Raw genomic sequence first — 15868 nt, forward strand, 5'->3', positions numbered from 1 at the left:
CAAGAAACTGTGCAGAAGATAGTAGCTATGTTGAGTATTATTGGATCTTGTTGGGTGCTATGTTATAATTTGGGGTTTGCATTTATGGGAAGTGGGGTGGGATATAGGGGCTGTTGTGATGAACTCCTACCTCAAAATTAACCACTACTACATCACTGGTGGGGAGGAGGGAACACTGAGCACCAGTGGCAGAGCATCTGCTTTGCATGCAGAAGGTCTCAGGTTCAACCTCTGGCATTTCTGGGAGTTGTCCACTGCCTGAAACCCTAGACAGCCACCCCAGTTAGTGTAGACAATACTGTGATAAATGGGCCAATGGTCTGATTTGCTGTAAGGCAGTTTCCTATTTCCATTTTGGGGGGGGGGTGTTGTTCTTTTTTGAAGAAAACTTTTCAAAATGTGACTCACTATGGACCTTCCCCAATTACTATTTGTTTTGGTCATTTTATTCTGCTTAACAGGAGCACTTGTGCAATTTTAGAAATGAAATAACTGTTCTATATTGCCAGATTAAGCAAACATAAATGTAATATATTCAGTGAATGGAAATATGTAATTTTTTTGGGGGGAAAATATGTATCAGCAAGCTTTCTTGATCGAATCCTATTGGGACTTTGAGTATCTAAGTCTAACACAGAGAGACATGAGGAGATGTTCTGGTGTATTTTATGTTAATTGGAATTTGCATGTCTAAAACCCAATGTTCCAAAGCATGCATATTCCGCTTTAGCAATTGAATCCCTGGCAGATTTCCATTTTAGCCAGCATTGTCCCGGAAGAGGACTGCAAATATTTAGTCACTTCATTCTCCCTAGAAAATTTATAAAAACGCAGAAGGAATTTATAATAAGCCAAGTCATTGTAAGAAAACTTTTTCATCACCAGAAATCCAGAGATATGATTTTGCATTAGTTCACCGGGTGGTGAAGGGGAAAAAAAAAAACCTTCTTTGCATCAGTCACTAGTGTATGGCTAACACACAATTCAGGAAGTAATACTCATGCATCAAATCAACACATATGCAGGGGTTGGAACTGTGCTGGCTAGACCCATCCCTGAAGTCATGCCAAATGTGTGTGCTTTGACATAGGTGGCTGAAAAGGAATATCCTTCATTGTGTACAGCTGGACTCATGAAGGATTCCACACTATATGGAACCCTGTTCAACCAATGATTCCCCCTTTACTGATGTTTGCATGAACATATGGGTGATGTGCATGGCCCCACTTCATAGTCAGTCATTAATTCAGCATGTGAGCTTTACTTTCTTAAATGCTTCATGTTGTGAGACTTTCCCTCCCTCAGTGTTCTAGTTATCATCGTTTGGTGCAGACCCCAGCCCAGTAAACCAGGGAGAGAGTTACTTAAATTTGATTAAACCATAAGAGTGGATACCCCTTATAGCTGCCCCTTCCCCACAGAAACCACCCACCCAAGAGCTATTGGTAACAGGGACAGAAGAGAGCACTCTGGAAACCAATTGGGCCCATAAGTCTCCAAGGGTGAATCAACTTAACTGGACTTCCACCCTGGTAGATGGATGGAAAATCTGTAAACAGAAAACCTACAGCGAGTAATGGCCTGACCATGATAAAAGAAGCATATCTCCCTCCTTCACTTTCAGAACACTGGAATCTAGGCCAGAATAGAATACCAACCCCAATGTGTGACCTACAATAATGACTTGTCCAAATTATATTGGTGTTGTATTCTCTTGGTATTTGAGAAGACTATAAAGCTCACAGCTTTCCCCAGTAGGATACTCATGGCCTCTCAAGTATATTGGGCTGTATTCAATGCTCGTCTGACTCAGAGTAGACCAATTGAAGCTAATAGGCATGACTAATTTAGGTTCCTTAATTTTAATGGGTCTACTCTAAGTAGAAATTAGTTAGATGAAACCCATTATCTCTGCAACTTTAATTTGTGTGTTAGCTTAGCACAAAATGGACTGCATGCACATCAGATTTCAAATTAATGACACAGAACATAGACTCATTGAGTTGGAATGGACCCCGATGATTACCTAGTCCAGGCATAGGCAACCTTCGGCTCTCCAGATGTTTCAGACTACAATTCCCATCATCCCTGACCACTGGTCCTGTTAGCTAGGGATCATGGGAGTTGTAGGCCAAAACATCTGGAGAGCCGAAGGTTGCCTATGCCTGACCTAGTCCAACCCCCTGCAATGCAGGAATATTCAGCAGATCGAACCTGCAACCTTGGCGTTATCAGCACCATGCTCTAACCAACTGAGCTATCCAGCTATAATGGTATCATCTGCAAGGAGTACCAATATTCTTCTGAACCCCAAAAACAAACTTTAGGATTATAAAAGTCAGTGGTTTCCCCTCTCCCTCTAAATTGCACCTGTCCACTCAATAGTATTTATGCAAAGTGCACAGAATGGTCAGATACATGAAAATAAGCACAAAATCAATTTCAGTTAAGAGCACCTTCCTCAACAAATTAACTTTAGCTGTTATCATGAAATCAAAGTAAATAGCATACCTTGAGAGGAAAATTTGAGTGGATGCATGTTGTTAAAATAATAGCATGTTAACAAGGACAAAACAGATGCATTTTTATGCAACAGTTACATTATATTTACAGAACATTATATATAGCCATATACTCAATCTTTAATGGGAACATCGTCAATGTTTAACTATACTCTTGACTACAAATTATGCACCTCTCTGTCTTAGACAAATTGTCATTTGGCACTCTAATCTGGAGCACTTTTAATCTCATTTACTTCTGTTGAAGTCAGTTGGCATGATTCTTGAGGACCACAAAGTATCCCTGTAGCTGTGTTTTTGGAAAGGACAAAGATCTAGAGATGCAGGCTGGGATCTAAAGTGCTAAAATGTAAAGAGATTTGTAGGTGCAAGGGGTAAATGCTGGCTGCCCTTGGTTTTCTCATATCAGTAGCCATGGAGATTTTCCATCCCACTGAGATTCCTGTTTGCTTGTTTATGTCCTTTAAGCATTTTAAAATATCTACCAACTTTCTAAAAGGATTAGGAAATTCATTCAGGGTCAGACTATCAGTGGCTAGCAGCTGAGTTAGCTATGTTCTACCTCCTGTTGTTGGAATCACTATGCTTCTGAAAGCCTGTTGTTGGGAACTGCAGGGGGGGGGAGGTTTTGGCCTTGTCCTGCTTACAGACCTTCTATTGGCATCTGGTTGGCCACCGTGAAAGATGGATGCTGGACTAGATGTACCATTGGCCCAATCCAGCAGGCTCTTCTCATGTTCTAAAGCATTTGCACCCACCATTTGCTGGAATGGGGCAGCTGCTGCTCCCAGGTCCTCTTTGCAGGCTTCCCTTAGGGGTCTGGTGGGCCACTGTGTGTACAGGATTCTGGACCCTTGGAGGCCTGCAGACAGGACCTGAGAGTTGCAGCACTCCCATTCCAGTAACTGAGTATAAATAAATAAATTTAAAACCATAAAAAAACTAGAAACAAAACAAAAGATAGAAACAAAACTCACTGCAACCTGAACGGATCCTATCTGAAGAGACAAGCAGAGAGAAAAGTCTCCGCTCCCCAAGTGCTGCCTTCCCAGTAGGGAATCCTCCACCCCACACACCTGTAATGAATTAAGGTCACATTCACACCTTACATTTTAAACACATGGCAACCCAACCCCCCAAAGGATCCTGGGAACTGTAGTTCGTTAAGGGGGGCTGGGAATTGTAGGGGTAAACTAAAGTTCCAAAGATTCTCCTAGGGGGAAGCCCTGTGCTTTAAATGCGTTTTAAATGTATGGTGTGTGTGTGGGGGGGGGGTAAGCATAACGAGAGGTGCAGAACTGTACTGTGCAGAAGGCATCTCTCCAGCAGCCCATGCTATGCATTCAAAGCAAATTCAATACACATGAGTTCCCCCATTGAATCCTAGGGACTGTAGTTTGTTAAGGGTTCTAGGAACTGTGAAAGATGAATCACTGTTCTCAGGCCTCTTTGAGGGAAGCAATGATTGCTTAAAGGGGTACAACACTGCTTTAAATGTGTAATATGGGTGGGACCCCTGTGTGCCCCCATCCTTTAAATGAACTTTAAGCATGTGGTATGAACAGAGCCAAAGATACACGGTTGCATCTTTTGGTGCATCTTTACCCAAAGCATCTAGTTTGGTCCTTATGCCACAGGACAAACTGGATTATTATTGTTGTTATTATTTGGGGAGCAATGGAACTTTCAAAAGCAGATGGTAAGTGTGTGTGTGTGTGTAAATATAAATTAGAAAACATTACTAAGTCTTTGCATGGGCTTAAAGTTCCATAGGGCCATGCCACTTACTGCAGGGACAGCACTATGGAGTGCCTTGGATCCTGGTGGGGCCTTAAAAATATTTTCTTTCACTGAGCATAATGTGCATCCATCACCTACATGAACTCTGGAAAGGGAGGTAACACACTTGGAAAACAGAAGCAAACCTTGGTGTACAGGCATCAGCAGTTGACAGGGGCAGGCATTTGTCAAGGGCCTGATTGACAAGAGTCCCCTGGACCTGCCACAATCAGGATCTCCTGATAAGGACCATCTCTGTAAGTAGGAGGACCTCATTCCTTGGACAATGTGATGTGTTGCCGGCAGGAAAGGGCATATAATTACATCGAAAGGGCATATAATTACATATGACATGGGAGATCTATGACAAGATCTCCCAACTTGCTTCTCTCTTACAACTGCTTCATTGCCATGCTACCTTGAGTGTGGGACACACACCTATGTGAATTAATTGACACTAACCCAGGAAATATGCCACAATTAGAACATAATCACTTGGGAAACACAGGTGTTACATGGGGATGCTTGAGTCCGTGCTTATGTCCTGGCAAAACAAATTGAAACTGGATATTTTGAAGCAAGCAGACTCATACAATGCTTTGAAATACAATTATTATTATTAGAGCAGTGAATATAACACCTGTTCTTCTGTTCCTTCCACATGAATGCAATCCAGAGAGAAAGTAGTCAACTCATTTAGCCTGCTGCTCAAAACAAGTTGGGAATTGTTTTGCAGGTTGTGTAAGTACCTTCCAGTGAAACAGATGGACATAATCTGGTTTAGCTCCCTCATCGCCAGGCAAGACCCTTTGTGGGATGTTGTATCCATGTACGTTCCTACTTCCCACATCATTGCATGGCAGAGAGGAACACCTGAATGGGTCTTAAGGCCATTTCACATAGTGAACAGAAGCAAGCCTTGGGTATACACCCCAGGCTGGCATCAACAGTCAGGCATCTGGCAAGAGCCCACATCCATGCAGGAGGCTGCTGGACAAGATTCCCCTCGAGCTGCTACAACAAGGAGGTAGACTCATTGAGGGAAGGGACTCCATGGAGCGAGTTTAGTCCAAGGGTGCTCCGAAATATGGGGCTTTGAATAATCAATTGCAGAGAATCGTGTTCCTTGAGAAGGATGCATGCATTCATCACACTAATGTTCTACGTTTTAGGTGCCCATTGAGAACACCCTAAATGTGCACCTAAAAAACATACTGTGTGAAGCAGCCCACAGAAATGTGGCATTATTTTATCTGTTTTTAGAATGTTTTATACTATTTTACATTTTTATTATTATTGATATGTTTGCTGTCCTGTGCTCCTTTGGGAGGAAGGGTGGAATATAAAATGAATGAATGAATTAATGAATGAATGATAATCATTATCATCTAACAGAACTCAATTTCCTGGACAAATGCTAATTCTCATGAGGATTCCATTGCAGTGAGCAGCTCATTCCAGCTAATAATCTAAAATTAAGTAAGGGCATACCCTCAGGAATTTCCACACCAAATACTCACCTATTATAGGTCTAACTAGGCATTAGGTGTTCTGGCTGTTTCACACAAAGGCAGCTTGAAAGAGTCTAGGTCAGGAAGTCCAACAGTGAAGTCTCTCCCAGAATTCTTGTCTAACAGCTCTGCATGCTTTCATTCCATAAATGTACTCCAACAAAACTCACACTGGAGAACTTAAACTCCTTTAACTAGTGATATTAAAAAACGGACTATAGGCTCAGTATCTTCTGAACAAATGAAAACCTTGTTTAGCTTCTTCACATTTACAGAGCAGTGGCTGGGATCCACAGGAAGGGCATGCAATTGTGTGTGTGTGTGTGTGTGTGTGTGTGGGGAAAGTATGTGCAGCAGAGGTTTGGCTCATTGACCTCCACCCCTGAGTAGTTCCCACTGCTGAAGAAACATGCCTCTGTTCTGCTTCAAAAGTGGATTGTCTCTTTAGCAATAATTATCATTGGTCTGGTTTGCACATAATGGTGAACCAATGTTTAAAAACTATGGATTACCAGGAATGAGCAAGCATGCTGGTGCATGCATGCTACTCAAATCATGCCAACCTGCCTCCCTTTGCTATGCCATACTGAAACAAGCCATTATGTGCTAACCGAGGCTCATTGTTTCTCTTCTTCAAACCACAAGAAGAACACACTATGGAGCACTCCTGTGGTATGTATAGAGAGAAACAAACCATTAGCATTGGTTTACATGTAATGCTAAGATAGCACTCTGGTTTGTATCCTGATATAGCACAGGACTAACCCAGTTGCAGCACCCAGACTGTGGAATTGCTTCCTTAGAGAGGCCTGGGCTGTCTCCTCTCTTATGGCTTTTGGGCAGACAGGCAAGTCTTTCCCCCTCTTATTTCTACAAGTTGGTTTACTATGTGTTTTAAATCCCACTACATATTCTGTTTCACTCACTTCTCCTTTAATGCTCTCTGGCATTTGTTATTTTAAAAAATGTTTCTACAATTTTTATTGTCACATTGTACATGTATTTATATTTTATTATTATGAGTTGCCTTGGGGACCCCTCTGAGCTGAAAGGCAGAGGCAGAAATGTTCTTCTGCATAAATAAAATATTAATAATTGTATTGAATTGTGGGTAAATCTTCTGATGTTTCGTTGTGTGGTTTGGCCACAACACAGTGCTAATTACTGACAAAATGTTGGGCTTTCTTGAATTGGGGGTGGGCACCAATCTCCAGGCATGGGGAGCAGCCAAGAGTGGGTTGGAAACTTTAATAACATTAGCTACTCATAGACTGATATGTATATTACAGCGACTTTGATCTTTCATAGGCCTTCTTGAAGCATCCAAAATTGGGACACTGATAAGGAGAGAAAATGCCCCATTCATTATGTAAAACAGAGATTGCAGAACATGTTAAGAGTCATCTAAAGAGCCTAAAAGAAATCCTATGGGATTCTATTTACAGCTCAAAAACAGGTCTAGTGAAAACAAATATAAAGCCTGCAGCTTTCCATGTGATGCCTCATGCTTATTTTCCCGGTCCTTTAATGGGTGAACACATGGTCAACAGCAATTTAAATGCTATCACTACACACTATCTTAACAGCAAGCAGAGAGGCAGGGTCTCATTACAGGTTTCAGAATTATACTACAAAGCACACAGGCACATGAAGGAGGCTATAAGCTACTCATATACAGAAGGGTATTATGACAGAAATTTGTTTGGCCATCGACAAATCCTTATAGAGGCATTGCACACGAACAGCTGGACAGATCATAAGGTTTGGATCTTAATGTGACTATAACAAACATGCAGTCACGCCTTTGTGTGAATTCTGGTCCAGTCCCATTTAATTTCACCAGAACTATTTGTCATCTAGATCCACAGTCTTGATCTTTCGTTCTTGCAAATATTATATAGGTCTCCTAAAAAAAACAACCACCCCGGAAGCTATCATTAGTCCTTGAAGATGGGGAAATGGGTACAAGAGGGCACCTGACTCCCACTCTGCAACAAATAGCAATGAAAAGGAGAGATCGTTACACGCTGACAGCAGTGCTTTTCTTCTGGGGGAAAATGGTGCTGGTACTCACCATGAAGTCGTTACAGTAAGTGCCACACTTTGAACTAGTGCTTTTCTTTTCTTTATTTAAAAAAAGAGGTGCTGGTACTGCATACCTTTGAATACCCCCAGGAAAAAAGCACTGACTGACAGTACATGTTCTAGGGTAGCCACATAGGTGTGGCCAAAAAAGGGGGAGCAAATAGGATACAGCATTGCATATGAAATATCATATAACTTCCCATAATGGGGAAGACGGTGAACAGGTGACTTGTTTGCATGTTGAACCTGGGTGCTAACTGTTGATGCTCAACTTGAAGGCCCTAGATCTCCCTTCTAATGGATCTTTACCTTTAAACCCAATCTGGGGTTCATTCCCCCATCTCGTTCCCCTGGAGAAACCCATGGTTTAGTGTTGAATCAGAACAAATAGCAACCGGGTTTTCTGCATATTGCCATTTGTTCCAATTTGGTGCTAAAGAGTGGGTTTTCAAAGGGGAAGCAGCAGGGCAAAGGCAAAACCACTCAGACCCATGCCTAGAAAGCCCAGCACTTTCTAGGCATGGGGAAAGGAGAAGGACTTCAAACAGAAGGACTTATGGCAACTCTGCTCCACCGTCTGCATGCAGGTCTCTACATGAACCCCAGGCACCATCAACTGGAAAGTTCAGGCACCAAGTGATGGGACTCTGGAGAGCTACTGGTGGCTGGTACTCAATGGGACTGGGAGGGTGGAAGGCAGGAAGACCAGCAGTAGGTGGAGCCAGAGGTAATGATAGGCAGAGTCATAACTAATGGCAGGCAGAACCAACTAATTCTCCTTTTGCTACCATACTCCTACTTGTTAAATCCTACAAGGGCAAGACATATGGTGGAGAAGTTGATGGGCAGTGCTATTTCTCTGGAATAGTTGCAAAAAAAGAAGGCAGACAGGTGGAGATTGCTGAAAGAAGACTGAAACTGGTGGGGGCAGTGCTCCATTTGCCCTAATTGAGCAGCCTCTTCTGGCTGCCACTGAGAGTAGACAACTGTGGTCTACATAGCCTGGCCTGATAGAAAGTAGCTTTCAATAGAGCGGGGGGCAATTTCATCAGGGAAACTACATAAATCTCCCTTCCATGGTGTAGCCAAGGGGGGTGGGGTGGCGACAGGGGGAGGGGTGGCAGGGAGGGGCAGCTGCCCCCCAATCAATAAAAATACATAGCTAACTGAGGTTCTGCCCCACCCAACAAAAGGCCTCCCCCCCCTCCAAGATCCTGGCTATGTCCATGCTCCCCTTTCAGATTTCATCAATACATTGCAACATACTTCTGTTAAAAAGCTTTTGTCTTCGCATAGTTCAGTCTCAATGAATAAGGGCTCATTCAGACTTAGGGCTCATCCACACTTGCCTTTTCCCTGCTCATTCCAGGCTTTAAGGCTCTGTTTATGAGTCACCCCCCCTTTTTTGCTCAGGAGCTTTCCCTGTGAAAACCTGCTTTTTGAAGCTCAATGGGAGCAAATGGCAACCCACAGAAAACCTGAATGGATGTATGTGTGTGTGTGTGTGTGTGTGTGTGCGTGCTTGGATATAGAGCTTTTAAGCTTGGGCCAGTGCCTAGAAAGAGTGGGGCAAAAGGTAAGTGTGGATAAGCCCTTCTGCTGTCCCACTGCTTCCCCCAGGGGAATCCCGCTCTTTGTTGCTGATTAGAAGCAAACATCTGTTGGGTTTTCTAGGTATTGACGTTTGCTCCATTCAGCAGTAAAGAGTGGGTTTTCCCAGGGAAAGTGGGGGCAGGGGGAGCAACCGAAGACTGCTCAGACCTGTGTCTAGAAAGCATGGGACAAGCAGAAAACCTTTCGGATCATAGGAGTAGCCAGTAGTAGGATTTTTGTTAGGGGAAGCAGCCAGGGGGAGCAGCCGAATTTGTTGAGCTTTTTTTTTTTTTTTTTTTTTGGAGATTGCCCCCTTAAGTTTAGAAATCATGGGGGCGGGGCCCGCCTTCTGCTAGGGGGAGCAGAACTTCAGTTAATTGAGTACAGTGGTACCTCAGGTTACAAAAGCTTTGGATTACAAACACTTCGGGTTACAAACTCCGCTAACCCAGAAGTAGTACCTCGGGTTGAGAACTTTACCTCAGAATGAGAACAGAAATCGTGTATCAGTGTCGCGGCGGCAGCAGGAGGCCCCAATAGTGAAAGCGCACCTCAGGTTAAGAATGGTTTCAGGTTAAGAACAGACCTCTGGAACGAATTAAGTTCGTAACCCAAGGTACCACTGTACTTTCAATGGTTTCCAATAATTTTGGGGAATCTGCACCCCCGGCTACACCCAGGTTTCGTATCCATTTTTTCTTGGCACAGGACACACTGTAATGGGGAGGGTGCCCTAAGGTAAATCTCCAGTTTTGTAAAACTGTTACTAAAAGTTTTTTTTTTAAGTGATTTTTAAATTCAAAAGCATTGCCTCTTTTAGTAGGATTGCTGAGATATTCCATACCAAGAGCTAATATAAATAAGATTTATTTTTTTTAAAGCAAAAAAGAGGATTTGAAACATGGCAGCCTTTATTACAAAGACAATATAGCCATGAGTGGTGAGAAGGAGGCCTCACAAAGACAATCTAAGTCTCCTCTTCGCATTATTTCAAAAGCTTTAACCCTTATACTTATAGAGATTGGAAATGATACATTTTTTTAAATGTAAACTGGCTATTTGAATTTATTTATTTATTTTTTGCTGTTCCACACCAACTTACATTCCATCTGCATTTATCTAGTGTCCCTGACGTGTCCCAATGTAACATTGTCAGTCAAGGTTCTGAACTATGTTTAACAGAACTGGGAGATCCGAGCAAATATGTTTTTCAGAACAATACGTACACAAGGCAAGACATAACAATTCTGGAGGATGTGTATGAAGGAATGAATATCAGATAACAACGTAAGTCATGGATGAGAGGGAAAAAAGACAAGAAGATGAAGGCATGACGAAAACTTAAAAAGCTAGTGTGAACAATGGCGAGCAGCATAGAGGGTTTCTATTTTTATTTTTAAAATGCTGTTGCATGTGTGTCTTTGCAAAGGCATTGGCTCTTGTTTTGCAAAGCAGAAATCAAAGTGTTATATGCACCAAGCAGATGACCGTAAAATGAGAGATGCAGCAAAAACACGGTAACCCTCCAAGTATTGCTGAAAGATGTAAAAACCCGATGCATTTTACAGTCTCAACATGGTGTATATAAGTTCTGGCAGTGATGTACGGATGAGAGGCATTGAAAAGCAATGCCCGTCACAAACGTTTCTTTTCGAGGGCGAACGCCGGCAAGCAATTGTGGCTTGATGGAGGAAGCTTAGCATTGGATGGAATGTCAAAATAAAAATTTGGAAAGCATGTTTGAGAAAGAAGCATATATGCACCATGGCATCAGCCAACGACCATAAAATGCAAAAAGGTGATGGGAGTGTGATATGGGGTGGAAAAAAAACAAACCTTGGAGAAATATCGCATCCTTGCTGCATAAAGGCACCCAGGGAAAACCAAAGGCTGTTAAATATTCCAAACTCATTTGGAGGGTCAGGAGGGTTCTGAGGGTCTCGTGGTTCTTCCTGGTTGTCCTCCAAATGCCACTCGTAAGGGCTGAATCTGCTGACTAGAAACAGAACCACGCTGACTCCAATGTAAGCAAAGACTATACACATCCAAATTTCATAGGCCAAAGGATCCAGGAAGGAGAAGACACCCGGTTTAGACTTTTGGGGCTTCTTGATCATGATGGAAATGCCCAGGCTCATAAATGGCTTGGAAAAGTCTATGACTTCTTCTCGGACCAAAGTTATAGTCAGCGGGGCAACTGCAATGTCTGCTCTCTGAAAAGACAACACACAGAAAAGAGAAGAGAGAATTACAGCCAGGTATCCCTGCCATCTTTGCATAAAAAACAAAAGGCATTTATATAGATCAGCCTTTCTGCTAACCTGGCGACCTCCGATTCCTATCACCCTCAGCCCAAACCTGTGGAGGGCACCATGGAGGCAAAGGCTGGATGGGTTTAAATGAGGATTGGATATACAGTACTCATGGAGGATAAAGCCAGCAGTGGTTAATGGCTACAATTGCTATGCCCTTCCAGCAGTATTGGAAGCAGCGTCCCTCTGAATACCAGTTGCTGGAAATTGCAAGATTGGAGGGTGCTGTTGCACTCATGTCATAAGAGCCCATCTATTCTCGCATGCAGCACATGAGCACATGAGCATCAAGTTCTCTCCCCACTTGCCTCCTAACTGTGTAGGTAGAACGTAGCCATTGTGGTCTGTGGCCAGTGAGAGCTTTATCTCCCATGAATTTGTCTAATCCTCTTTAAAAGCCACCCAAGCCAACACCTCACACATATTATATCTCAGTAATTCTTAGGTGATTTATTATACCCCTCATGATTCCTTACATTGCTTCACACACAGTACATCAGTGATCCCCAAGTCAGAGCTATAATCATCAGTATAAGTGCCCATATGTTTTGAAAGTGTGGAAAGCTTATCCTGCCACCACTCTTCTGGCATCTAGGAATCCTTCAGTCATTGCTCAAACATCTTCAAGCTAATCTTTGGAGCACAAAGGCTAGAAACAAAAAAAGAACCCGGAAGCTTGTGTTCTGTGGTTAATACTATCTCCTGTTATCATCCTGCACTTTTGCAGAATGCATACAGCCTATTGCCTTTTTTCCTTTCTTAGTTTTGGTGGGGGAGAACACCATCCTGTTCAGTTGCTATTTAAGCTGTTTGACACCAAGTTCTGGCGTTCTGCTCCACCCCCCCCCCCAATACACACACACACACACACACACACACACACACACACACACACACCAACCCAGTAATGTTTGGGCGAGGGCCCACAATGTAGTGAAGACCCATAGGCAAAATGGTCCAATGCTTTCAACCGAAAGCAGAAACAGATCCCAAGAGTCTCGAAAATAGGGTAAAAATGAGGTTATGTATGACTCTGACACAGATTTGATATTGAAACAATTGTTCAAAAGATGTCAAAGGAGGTGAGAACTCACTAGGGAAGAGGATCTGTCCCCAAATTGAAATAGCTTATAAAAAAAGGATGAATGTTTTCTGCCAAGGTATTCAAGATAGCCAGGTCTTTGCACGAAGACATGAACCTACATTTTTAATGCTATGAACAGTGCCAGGGGTGTGGGTGGCAGGAGGAAGCTGGGAAGTTTCATTTCAGAAACTGAGTCCAGGCTCAATTTAGCCTGTTCTCTATACACTTAATAAATGTGCAGACACAGCATTCCTCAACCTGGCGACCTCCTGTTGTCCTTGAGGCCATGCTGGCTGGGGATAATGGCCACCCCATTGCTGACACTAAGCGGTGCCTTGGGTTCCATGACTGAAGAAAGGAAAGGTATAAAATTAATAAAAATTAATAAAATAAACTGGGGGGATGCTTTATGCAAAAGGTGGGTTTTGAACAAAGTAACAGGGATTTAGACAAATTTAAAGCTGTTTATCATGATGCCTAGATGGAGCTTCCATGTTTAAATGCAGTATACCACTGAATGGCGCTTGCTAGGGAGTAACAGCAGGGAGAGAGGACTGTTGTCTTCAAGCCATGCTTGAAGGCTTCCCATTGGCCACTGAGGGAAACAAGGCAATGGACTAGATGGAACTCTTCTTGTGTTCTTAATTAGGGCTCATCTAGCAAATTATGGACTGTCTGGCCATTTCATTGTATCAGCACGAAAAGACATATTTGTGCCTTTAGGATGTTTCAGACGTTTGCAAGAGCAACTTCTGGGGAAAGAGGCACAAATTTCCAGCTTTGCTCTGTGAGGGACGCACACTGCTGCAGTGCTCGCACCACTAAGATAGCATCAGAAGAAGCCACAATGTGGATACGCATCAGCTATAATAATAATAACAACAATAATTTATTTATACCCTGCCCATCTGGCTGAGTCTCCCCTGCCACTCTGGCTAGACTGCCTGGCCAGCTTTGTAGGGAGCCACTTGTCTGCTGTGACAGTTTAAGCACACAGTGGACAAACACAAGCCAAAATAATGAATTATGCAACCGCTCAGCTTGGCTGTTGCAGGAACTGACTTCACAACAGACCAGGCTTCCTTCAGATCCCATTCCTTGCTGCTGGTGGTGGTGGTGGTAGCATAGTTATTCAAAATTAATACTGTGCATACAAAATAAGACAATCATTTTTCCAGACAAGACACACAGGGGCATTGGGAGAAATGCAAAAACTCTTTGCCCTTGACTTTTCTGACAGGCTCCTAAGCTCCTGAGAGAAAGCAAAGCCATCTTTTGAATGAAAAGTGTATTTGCCATAATGAGCTGTTTTATAGGGGAGCTCATCTTCAAATGGCCTTGTGGGCATTTTATTATTAAGCCCCCTGCCCCTATGAACTGCCATATGTTTCTGCCTCTCCATTGCTGGCAGTGGGGGGAAAATGAGCATGAATTTCATTATTCTGTAAAGAATAATGGTATGTAAAAGGGAGGTGTGGATGGAACAAAACTGTACGCTTCCTTCCCCTGGCTCTGGTGCAATTCATATTAGGTTGAGTGATGGCTGTCTTAATTATTTTTTTTTAAAAAAACCCTCTAATCCTTAAGGCCATAGAGACAAAGTTCAGAAAGCAAAGGTTCTAGTCCGTATGGGTGTGGAGATAAGTTTGGAAAAGTATGGCAAAGTGTCTGCATAAATCCAGAAGAGTAGCTGAATAATCAGGGATGAACTCCAGTGCCTATCAACCCATCCCTTTCCCCTCTCAAGGACAAGGAGTAAGAGAACGCATTATGCAAAGTAAGCAAAAGGAAAAAATATGCCTATTTGCATAATTCATATCAAGGTTAAAGGAGTCACCTTTCCTGATTGCAGAATGTGGCAGGTTCCCTAGTATTTGCTAAATGATTTCCTTCCTTCCTTCCTTCCTTCCTTCCTTCCTTCCTTCCTTCCTTCCTTCCTTCCTTCCTAGGTAAAATTTTGTCTAAGCAAATGCACCCAATTTGGGGCTACTTGAATGCTGCAGACCACGGGATGATTAAGCATATTAGGAGCAAATTACATATTTGGCAGCAGAAAAAGCTGCAAATTGGGGGAAAGGGCATGATTTGCAGTAAAAAGAGTAACAGGAAGGAGGGAGCTTAATCCTCCCACCTATTCTGTTTTTCTTGCAACCTCCCCCCCCCCCACAATCTATTTCCCCATGCAGTAAATATGCATCTGGAACCTTACTTTCAGGGCAGAACAACAACACTGAATTATATGGGGAAAGGTACCAGGGGCAGGGGTTTCCTTAATTAAATTCACAAGCCCTACCCTAGGCTCTCCCCATATTTTGGCCAATTCATGGCCCCAATAACTTTATAATAAATAAGAGCTAAAGGAGCTGTGCTTCAAGGCTAGCTCAAGGCAATTTGGCACCTGACGCAAACCACAAAATGGTGCCTCTGTCCCTGCCAGCGAAGAAGGGGTGAGTGCAGATCTACATCAGGAACAAGGAGGGAAGGAAGATCTACACCTGTACCTGCTGCCCCTGTAGATCTTGCAGCCTGAGGCAGTTGCCTTGCCTTGCCTTGCCTTGCCTCAAAGGTGGGCCGGCCCTGTATTTGAGTGCTGGGGAAAAGTAGCTGGAGCAACTGGCTGGCAAGGAATAGTAGCAGAAGCAATGCCAGATTCAGGCTCTGGAGGGCTTTTGGGCACAATGGGTTTGCCTGCCAATCAGGCTTATAGGCAGTTGTCAAAACATAAAAGTTTTTAAATGTTTTAAATATGCTTTAATTATATTTTACATTGCTTTTTGTTATCAGAGGAAGGTTTGCTGCCCTGGGCACCTTTGGGAAGAAGGGCAAGATATACGTTTAATAAAATAAAATAAATTCAAAACCAGTCACACAAACATAAACTACATGGTTTGGAAAGCAATTTCCCTTTGGATTTCACATTTCTCCAGATCTTTCAATACAGATCTCAGCTTCACACCAAAATGTGCAAAAAAGAGAAAGAAA

The 15868-nt window shown here is 42.9% G+C and overlaps 1 protein-coding gene across 1 annotated transcript in view; it reads right to left on the bottom strand.

The window, feature by feature from the left end:
• GRIA3 (glutamate ionotropic receptor AMPA type subunit 3) overlaps positions 1–15868 on the bottom strand; it is a 199254-nt gene that overhangs the window by 56410 nt on the left and 126976 nt on the right. The window contains exon 11 of the mRNA XM_033138270.1: positions 11327–11703. Coding sequence (XP_032994161.1) covers positions 11327–11703 — 377 coding nt within the window. The remainder of the gene's footprint in view (positions 1–11326; positions 11704–15868) is intronic.

This window comes from Lacerta agilis, chromosome Z, assembly GCF_009819535.1.
Source record: "Lacerta agilis isolate rLacAgi1 chromosome Z, rLacAgi1.pri, whole genome shotgun sequence".
Classification (NCBI taxonomy): domain Eukaryota; kingdom Metazoa; phylum Chordata; class Lepidosauria; order Squamata; family Lacertidae; genus Lacerta; species Lacerta agilis.